Source organism: Buceros rhinoceros, unplaced genomic scaffold, assembly GCF_000710305.1.
Source record: "Buceros rhinoceros silvestris isolate BGI_N320 unplaced genomic scaffold, ASM71030v1 scaffold35721, whole genome shotgun sequence".
In the NCBI taxonomy this organism is placed as follows: domain Eukaryota; kingdom Metazoa; phylum Chordata; class Aves; order Bucerotiformes; family Bucerotidae; genus Buceros; species Buceros rhinoceros.
The window spans coordinates 23,967-34,145 of NW_010395445.1; the positions used below are offsets into that span (position 1 = coordinate 23,967).

The 10,179-nt window shown below is 36.7% G+C and overlaps 1 protein-coding gene across 2 annotated transcripts in view; it reads left to right on the forward strand.

Moving 5' to 3' along the window:
* RBM25 (RNA binding motif protein 25) overlaps positions 1 to 7,753 on the forward strand; it is a 25,172-nt gene extending 17,419 nt beyond the window's left edge. For both annotated transcript variants that reach the window (XM_010145553.1, XM_010145554.1), the window contains 9 exons: positions 1 to 183; positions 519 to 608; positions 980 to 1,053; positions 1,755 to 1,905; positions 2,266 to 2,590; positions 3,611 to 3,885; positions 4,316 to 4,414; positions 5,939 to 5,986; positions 7,075 to 7,753. The exon at positions 1 to 183 ends at the window's left edge or, in 1 of these variants, runs on beyond it. In XM_010145553.1, coding sequence (XP_010143855.1) covers positions 1 to 183; positions 519 to 608; positions 980 to 1,053; positions 1,755 to 1,905; positions 2,266 to 2,590; positions 3,611 to 3,885; positions 4,316 to 4,414; positions 5,939 to 5,986; positions 7,075 to 7,167 — 1,338 coding nt within the window. In that variant the 3' untranslated portion in view covers positions 7,168 to 7,753. The remainder of the gene's footprint in view (positions 184 to 518; positions 609 to 979; positions 1,054 to 1,754; positions 1,906 to 2,265; positions 2,591 to 3,610; positions 3,886 to 4,315; positions 4,415 to 5,938; positions 5,987 to 7,074) is intronic.
* The last annotated feature ends 2,426 nt before the right edge of the window (positions 7,754 to 10,179 follow it).

The window sequence follows — 10,179 nt, forward strand, 5'->3', positions numbered from 1 at the left end:
CGGGAACGAGAGCGGGAAAGAGAACGAGAACGGGAAAGGGAACGGGAACGGGAAAGAGAACGCGAGCGGGAACGAGAACGCGAGAAGGATAAGAAGAGGGACCGCGAAGAAGATGAAGAAGATGCCTATGAACGCCGAAAACTAGAGAGGAAACTGCGTGAAAAAGAAGCTGCATATCAAGAGGTAGGTTGGGGGTTTTAAGGTTCCTTATGGAAAAAAATGTTTCTGAGGGGTGATAATAAGTCTTCTGCTGTAAAATATGTCATTTCTTCTACAGCTCTTTTTCCTAAATACCTTTTTAATCCTTTGAATACATGAACTAGGGCAGAATATGTAAATCACTGTCAGAACAACTTTAGGCTTCTTATTCCAACATTTTAAATTACAAATAACTAACTTGCTTAATTTTAATGCATTTGGTTTTAAACAATAATCTAAACTAACTTCTAAGGAGTACCACTGCTCTTAATGTTCTTGAGATTGGACTGTGTGGGTTTTTTTTTTTTCTTCTGTTGTAGCGTCTTAAAAACTGGGAAATCAGAGAACGGAAGAAAAGTCGAGAATATGAAAAAGAGGCTGAAAGGGAAGAAGAAAGAAGAAGGGAAATGGTAAGGCTTATAGTTTTACTTGTAATTTTCCCCCCTTTTTCTTTGGATCCCATTTAGAATGGAACATTATTTTTATGGATAATGATAGCGCTGTCATTTTGTGGGGGAAAAAAAAGGTATGTTTTTATACAAAGAAAAAGAGTTAATATACTTGAAACAGAAGATCTAAGTGGGAGTACTATTGAGAGTGGCTTGGACTTGCGAAAGCAAAAGAATGAGTAGTAGCAGCTACAAAATACTGTGGTTTGATCATCACGCACTTATACCTGCTACCTGTATTTGTGTCAGATTTGTAGCAAAACAAAATTTAAACTCTTTGAAAGAAAACCAGAAATATTTTTTTATGTTACTTATGTTTCAATTTCTTGCAGGCAAAAGAAGCCAAACGGTTAAAAGAATTCTTAGAAGATTATGATGATGACAGAGATGATCCAAAATACTACAGGTATGTCTTTGTATTGATTCCTAGCAATAAAATCTTCATTTTAACACAGTTGAGAGGCCTGTTGGCAAAGACCTGTGGAGTTTCTATTTGACTCATTATGTGGTGATGTAAGGGTTGTGTAATAATCTGACTTACTTCAGTGTCATTTGATAAGTGCCAAAGGGAAAAGGGAAACACCTTACTGCTACTCGTTAATGCTTGGGAGTAGCTTCTCCTTCCTATGACTTAACTTATAGGTGAGGTGGAGCAGAGGTCAGTGAATGCCAAAATAAGGTGGTGGGGTCACAGAGAAGGGATCAAACATGCCTCTAAAAAATTTCACTACAAGGAAGCTGTAAATTGTATGAAGAACGAGCTTGTTAACTCTGTAAAGGATGGGGAAAATCCTTCAGCATGGCACTAACTAAAATTGGCACCAAATGAATTTAGCAGTACTTGTTCTTGTCAAGTTTTTACTATAAAATAATTCTTTTTCTAAGAAGATAGTCATATTAAACAGATGTAGAGAATGTGGTAAATGTTGTATAGTAAGCTGGGGAGCTGGTATCTTAAGTTCTTCTGTTATGAAAACAGAGGACACCAGATGTTTTTAGGAATCTTATTTTAATTTAGTGGAAGATGCATCTGTATCAGGTATTGTATCATGGTATAATGGTCTTACTGGAATGTTCTTTGAAGTCCCAAATCTGTATCTTTTGTAGGGGTAGTGCTCTTCAGAAGAGGCTACGAGACAGGGAGAAAGAGATGGAAGCGGATGAACGGGATAGGAAGAGGGAAAAGGAAGAATTAGAAGAAATTAGGCAGCGCCTTCTGGCAGAAGGACACCCAGATCCAGATGCAGAACTCCAGAGGGTAAGTAGCTGTTGGTCTGTCAAAAAAAAAAAAAAAGGCCCTTTGTATTCTGGGGGTATTGAGTGAAATTGTGTAGAAGATCTGACAGTTAATATTTTTTCTCAGTTCACTTTTTTTTTAAAAAAAAAAGTTCAGATAAGCAGTAAGAACACTGGAAACAAAAAAAAACTTCCCAAATTTACATTTAGATGGAGTTTGAAAAAAAATTTGTATTAATCAGTATTTCTCATTGTAATGGTAGTAGTTGGGTGTATTTGTTCTTGACTAACAGACACTTCTTTAGGAAATGGGGTCTTTAGATTCTTTTCAAACAGTGCTATTTTTGAGAAAGTTTCTCTTTTGCTGTCTGTTTCATTGTAGATGGAGCAGGAGGCTGAGCGGCGCAGGCAGCCACAAATAAAGCAAGAACCAGAGTCAGAGGAGGAAGAGGAAGAAAAGGCGGAGAAAGAGGAAAAAAGAGAAGAGCCAGAGGAAGAGGAGGAGGAGCCTGAACAAAAGCCCTGCCTTAAACCAACTTTGCGACCCATCAGTTCTGCCCCATCTGTTTCTTCTGCTAGTGGAAATGCAACCCCTAACACACCTGGTGATGAGTCTCCCTGTGGCATTATTATACCTCATGAAAATTCACCTGATCAACAGCAGCCGGAGGAGCATCGCCCCAAAATAGGACTCAGCCTCAAATTGGGCAAGTTTACGTTTTATTTTAATGTTCCATATGGGATCAGAATGAAAAAGAAAATGCCAAGCTGAGTAGCCACACAGTTTTCCAAATATATTGTGGGTTTATGTAGTTATATCAAGCTGTTGTTATTCAGGTGCTGTGCTTGATTTCTGCTATCCAGAAGATATGTTTTATAGATCTCTCTTCTTCCAGAATCTGGAGGAGGAAAGAGAGGGTTGGCATCCTCAAGGCTTAATTTTTTTAGGAATGCTCTGAGATGGGATTAGTTATTTCCACATGCTCTTTCACCTTAATAGATATCTAAATATCTCTTTTAAAACTCATTGCTAACTTTCCATTGATGCAAGTATATGTTAGATTTAAGCCCTAGAGAGTTCTTATAGTTATTCACACAGACCCTTTCAAAAGAAGAAAACTGAAAATTAGATTATTTTTTCTTCCTCTGAGTAGCACAATGAATTTATGACAATTGCAAATGGAACATGAGGGTAGAGTTCTTTAGTACTTTGGCAACTTCCTGGTATTTTTAAAATAAAAAAAAAATTGTTCTGAGCAGCAGAACTAAGGACATTTATATTCCAGGATGTTCGTACATTTATTATTTTGATTAAATTATATTGGGGCTGCAGTTTGAGCTGACACTGTGTTAGATCTTGAACAAAGAGACTGTAAGATATTAGGCTAACTGATTAAAGCTTTTCCTACAGCTCAGTTCGTTGCAACCCTTCACTTCTGTGCTCTCCCTCTGCTAAGGTTTGAATTCATGCCATAGACCTCGTTCAGTGAGAGTGCTCATTGGTTTCAGGGCAGGGAAAGATGACTCTGTTTTTCAAAAATCATGAATGAACTCTGAGATCTTTACCTCTTTGCCATTTTTATAAGAATTTGAGAGATGAAAACGCTAATGCTGGGCATTCACAGACATTTTTACAACCTACAAACCAGTATTCCTCAAGAAATAGACGAAGAGCAAACTAGCATCAGTTGCAGTTTATGAATATGTTATTCTTCTTTTTTTTGTAGGTGCCTGCAATAGTCCTAATCAGCCCAATGCTGTAAAAAGGAAGAAGCTTGCTGTGGATAGTGTTTTCAATAAATTTGATGATGAAGACAGTGATGATGTGCCCCGGAAAAGGAAACTTGTCCCCTTGGATTATGGAGAAGAAGATAAAAGCAATATCAAAGGCAGTGTCAATACAGAAGAAAAACGCAAACATATTAAGAGTCTCATTGAGAAGATTCCCACAGCAAAACCAGAGCTCTTTGCTTATCCTCTTGACTGGTCAATTGTGGATTCAGTAAGTTGATTTATTTTAACCGTTCACAACAAACTATTATTTTTCCAGACAAACCTTGGAATTGAATGGAGAAACAAAGCAGCATCACATCGAATGGAATAAACCTTGAGTACTGTATTTCCTGTCCATATATAATACTTTCTCTGAAGTATGCCTGCTTATTTTTATTTGGTCTTTCCTGAATTGTTGCTACAAATTGTCTAGTATGGAAGGGAGAAAAACCATCCTGTAAAAATGTGTTTGAATCGCTACAAGAAATACTTGCAGATGCCAGATTCCTAAGGGTTACCTCGTTGATAGCAAAATGTTTCTTCTTCTAAACAGTTGTTTGGGTCTTCTAGATTCCTATCAGGCAGTGTTGTTTCAAGACAGTAAAGTTCATGGAAGTTACAGTGGTTTTGGTTTGGTTTTTCTTTCTTTCTTTCTCCAGACACTGATGGAACGTCGAATTAGACCATGGATCAACAAGAAAATAATAGAATATATTGGTGAAGAAGAAGCGACGCTAGTTGACTTCGTTTGTTCTAAGGTTGGTATCTTCTACTTCCTTTGAAGCCTGGGTTTTGATCCCTGTTCAAGCTGCAGCAATCACTGCAGTGTTTGTATTGAAGGCAGTCTGTTCTTAGCTTCCGTATGATCGTGATATAGGTCAGCAGAGACCCTTGGTGTACTTGGAATCAGGATGTACCTGAATGTTTTGCCTCCTTCAGTGTTTATCCACATTATGTACATGGTAGATGCTCTCTGTTATCCGTTAGCTAAACATACGGAACTGGATAAAGAAATAAGGAGTTGTCAAGTGCAGCTGTTTTAACTGATAGTTTTCTCATTTGATTTCAGAGTTAATATCTCATTGCCATTAACATTTTTAACTTAAAAACCAGATTTGTGTGAATTCAGGGAAAAAATCCAGTAGCTTGCTTTTACATGCATTTTTTTGTTAACTAAATTAACTTCTTCAAAAGCTTTTTAACTGCTGTTGCTTTTGTAGTAAGCAACACTGAGGTTTAAGAATTAGTATTAAAGTAATTCTGCTGTACCTTTTAGCCATTGCATGAGTAGTTTAAACTCTGAGTAGCTTCTTCCATCAAATCACACAGTAAATTCTAGTAACAATCTGTCATGACAACTCTGGCTTTTCCATAGGGAAATTCAAAAACTTTTAGCTTTCGTGGTACTGAAATTCATAATGGCTTGTCTCAATTTATCTTTGAGGGCTACGGAATCAGAGGCAAAGCAAGTGATAGTTTTGTGGCACAGGTAGTTAGTAGAAGTTAAAAAGCAAAGTTGAATATTTGCCAAGCTTAAATTTTTTGTATATATAAATCAACAAACAAAACTCAAAACCTCCTATAAACCCCCAAAAAACCTCCAAACTTTTTCTGGTATTAAAAGACAACTGCTTTGTTTCTGTAAAAAAAAAAAAAAAAAAAAAACCAAAAAAAACAAAAAACAAAAAACAAAACACCATACATATCAAACAAACCCAGGCTACGTGCAGACTTGAAGAGGACTTAAAAAAAAAAAAAAAACCGAAAAAAACAAAAAAACAAAAAAACCAAACACCTAAAAAACCAAAACAACAACAACAACAAAAAAACAACCAAAAAAACCCCCAAAACCCAAACAAAATGAAACAGTAAAAAATTAACAGGCACACAGAAAATTCAGTTATGAAGAGTGATACGAGATGAATTTTGCCTTTGTCCTCCATTAGGAGTTCACTGTTGAAGGAAGAGGAAGCTTATTCCTTAAATTAGGAGAGCTTAATTGGAGATGCAAGAATAGCCAGCAAATACAGGACCTGCTGAATCTCTGGAGCTTCCCGGAACTTGTTCCTCAGTACCTAGCCATAAACTAGTCTCACTATGACAGGATCTGATGTAGTTTAATACTAATTTTTGCCCTGGCTAATACTGGGAATTAATGAATTGCTAATACCTTTTGCAGGTACAAATCATTAACAGTTCTTGAGAAGGGACTGCTTTTTGTCCAAGGATGTTTATATGGTTCACTCTTGAGTTTTCAGTCTAAAAACATTTGTTCCTTTCAGGTTATGGCTCACAGTTCACCACAGAGCATACTGGACGATGTCGCCATGGTAAGCAGAAATCATATAGTTGATAGACCTTCTACATTATACTGAAGCTAATAGTCAATTCTGCAAGATAGTAGGAATCCATAACAGAAATACTTGGTGTTCATAGAACATGCATAGAAACCATGCATTAGATATGAAAGCAGTTTTGGGTTAAACATGGTAACGTAGGCATGATTTTGCAGTTACAGCATCTAGGTAGAAATGACTGATCCCTGTTTAGAATTTCTTAGTGTTCAGAAATGTGAAACAAAGATTCTGTCACTAGCAGTAGACAGAATTTATTCCTGTCTTATTCTTGTAAATGGATTATTACAACTAGTGGGTTAGTGAGTCTGTTTCTAATTAATGAGCAAAAGGGTTTTTTTCTGTAGAAGAGTGAAAGTTCTTTTTTGCCTGGTGTTGGAAGAGAGGAACTTTATGAAATAATGCTACTGTTTCACCATGTTTTCATACTCTGAAAGGTGAATAAAAACTAAACTGTTCACTCTCTTCCAATAACGAAACCTGGAGGCGAAGTTGGTAGGAACCAGCTTCATAGTAGAAGTTAGTAGTTTGTTCTTGGTGTGACTAGTAGGTGACCTGGGGAACTTCCTGAGAGATGTTGTGCATGCTCTAAGTTTGCGTGGATTCAAGAAAAGCCTGGATTAAAAATTCAAGGAAGAGAAATCCATCGAGAGATTACTTAATAAATATCCAAGACAGTTTCAAGCTGAAAATGATCAGAGTTGGAGAGAATTAAGGGAAAATACCACGTCTGTGTTTTTCTTGCATTCTTCCCAGGCCTGCCATTCCTTTGCCTCTTCTCAAGCCACTTCTGGAGACTAGAATACTGATACTTTTATCTCTTAGTGCACAACAGCTGCATTTTATAAATATATCATTAGAGTCAAGTCTAATGTCAAGTCTGGTCAGGTCAGGTGATAAATGCAGGACAGACAAATGCAGTGAAGACCTACCCAGTGCCTCCCTCAAAGGCTTAACTTGGATTATACTACCTCTGCTTTGTAGTTCTGATGTGTCTAGAATTAGTCTTTATAACTGGAATGCCTAACCTAAAAAGTAATCTATACAATGTGTATTTCCTACAGGTACTAGATGAAGAGGCTGAAGTTTTCATAGTCAAAATGTGGAGGTTGTTGATATACGAGACAGAAGCGAAGAAGATTGGTCTAGTGAAATAAAGCACTCTCCTTGCTTCTAGGGTTTCATTTCAATTTTGGGCGCTTTTTTTTTTTCCATCATTCAAAGACTTCAAATTTTCTCTGTTCTCAGAGACTTGAGACCTGTATTTTTTTATGTAGAAAATGTGAATTTTTTTGTCCTCTGCTCTGAGGCCCCCCTTTAACCCTTATCAGTTAGTTATCTGAATCCTGCATTGGTTCTCTTTATAATTCACAAGGTACAATTACCGGTATGTTTTATAAGCTGCAGCTACTGTACATGCTCTCTAGTAATTTTGTTATGTTAGTCCAATTCTTGTAAATATTAAGAGAAGAAAAGCCCCTGTTTTGCAAAACATTTGCACTTAATGTGGAACTGTATCGGTTACAGATGAAGACAAATTGTTTTACTGCAAATTTATCACTGCTCTTTTTTTTTTCCACACTCCCTTTTTTTATTTAAAGAATGATCAGAACACAATTTAAAAATAAGTGGCTTAAGCTGCTTTCACTGAACAGCTTTGTGCATTCATTTCATTCCCCTCATCTGACTCTGGAAAAGGAGTTCCCTCAGACATTTCATTCTGATGTGAACCAGCAGTAGTCTGGGTACTTTGGTGTCCGTTTAGAATTACTAACGAAGCTGGGAACTTAATCTCTTGCAGATCCTCTGCTTCTCTCCTAGAAAGTGCAAACTGCAGGAAGTTTTTTATTCTTTGCTCAGTTAAAACAAGAGCAGGACCTCAATTCAGTAAGTGCTATTTAATGATTTTTTTTTTTTAAACTTAGGATACCTTCTGCTCAGTTTCATTTTAGCCCTTCCCTATTATCTCTTCTGTCTCCAAAATAATCAGATGGATTTTTTTAAAACAAACTATTTTTTAAAACATTTTCTTAGTATTTAGGAAAAAACCACCAACAACCTATGTGGATGTAACTGACCATAGCAGTTGACAAAAACTAAACCATAAGTTTTCAAACAAAGCTGAAGTTTTGTTTTTATCCATACTGTTAAATTAGCCTTGACTTTTGTTTTCTACTGTAAGCAGTCTGTTGTCCACACACAGAGTGATATTTTCCTGCCTCATTTGTATGGTTTTTATAAATAGGTTGATATGGTATAAATGATGAGATGTACTGTAAACTGCATTTTTTATCTCATACCTGGGTAAGAAGACAAATTGATAATGTGCTGTGAGCTGTTGCAATTGCAGGAGGACTGTGTTCCAGGGAGCAAACTGTCTAAGCATTTTTAATTTTTAAACAGTTCTTAATAGCAAACAAATTAAGTAAAGGTGTTCCAGTATCTCTATATTGTATTTAACTGAAGGATACAGGTTGACCTGTTCAGAAAACATAACTGTGACCTTGAGTTACTAGTTCTTTGTATCTGGAGAGGACACTTGAAAACACTGTTCTTAACAAACGGGATCGTGTAAAGGTTCCACCCTGTAAATATTTCAGATATTAAAAATGTATATATTTGATTTAAGGGCTGACATTCTTTCAGAGTCTTGTGCAACATGCAATTATATTTAACACTGCATTCTGCATCAACAAGTGTTCCCAAATAAGGGTGGGTTTTTTAAAAACTACCTCCTGCATTATATCAGGTGACTAAAGCCTGCAAATGCAGATGTGATCCAAATATGTTCTTTCTCATCCCTGTAATACTATTCACCACGAAATGTTGTTTGCTCAAATGTTACTTTTATGTTGTGCTTGAGTTTGTGTGAGAATGTTTTGTTTTATGTAGTGACATGGCACAGCCTTCCTCTTTTTTTTTCCCGAAACTTGTTACCCTAAGAAATTACTTCCCTATTCTCTCCACACAGTTTTGCATGAGTATTTACCAAAAAGTCTCCAAATTCTGAATAAACTCAAAACTTGCTTTGTTTGTAGGAAATGCAGAGAAGGGGGAGAGTGAACTTCATGAGTGCTTTTTGTGTGGCTAATACAGCATTCTCTGTGTTTAGAAGTAGTTAAACAAGCCAAGTGTGACAAATGTGTTGTAATGCCACTGCACTGTAATGCCACTGATGACAGATTGCCTAACATCCTTGTTGAGATTCTTCAGTGAACGCTCAACTTGTGGAACTTCAGCTTATTTTTTCCTGCCCTAAATTAAAGCTGTATATTCGTCTATGTTATTTATGCATTGGACATAAGCTTGTACTCTTCCTAAGGAGACCAAAGGAGTCTGGGTGAGGAAGACATCTAAAATTTAAGCTGGAGTGTTAAATACCCAGGTAAATCAGTATTTAAAAGCAGAAAGAAATATTAATTTTGTGGAAGTTGATGTTTTCTTCAGTAGTGGAAGGAGGCTGTGTTCACTTGTAGCATCTCTGACTTGGCTTGCGCAAGTACCGCATCAAATCTTCCTCTTTCAGAATGCACAGTGTTGCTTTATAAAGTCACTTGTAACGTTTATTTCTTACTCAAATTAGTGTTAGTACTTCTCGGTGATAACAATGTATTTTGTCTCTGTGACACTGGGGGGTAGAACACAAATTACACGCTGCTGAGAGATTCTCAACACAAAAAGTAACTTTCTTTTATTGTTTTTCTTTCAACATCCAATAACAATTATTTCAAGATGCACTTGGAAGATTTGGGGTAGAAAAAGACTTTTTTGCCAACATTACAACACTTCCCTGTCTGAATATGCAATTTGATACATGCTGTGTGTTTTATGTTAGTGAAGAGAATGAGATCCATAAGGAAAGCATGTATGTTGCCACTGGGTATTCAGTGCAAAGTGTGATCCATTCTGTGATGGAAAGATACTTCAAAAGTTACACATAGTGCAAAGAGGGGAAAAAACAGCGATATTTATACAACAGCACTGGGTATGCCAGTCACTGATCTGGACCTTGTGGCAGAACGAAGCTTAACACCTTAACCTAACCTATGTCCTTAGTTTCCTGATAGTCGTTCTGTGTAACTGCCACGTGTTAGTTGGAATACGTGAGTACGGAATACTAAGAATTGCTGTCTTCATTAGCATGCACTGAAGAGGAATGGGAAACCATG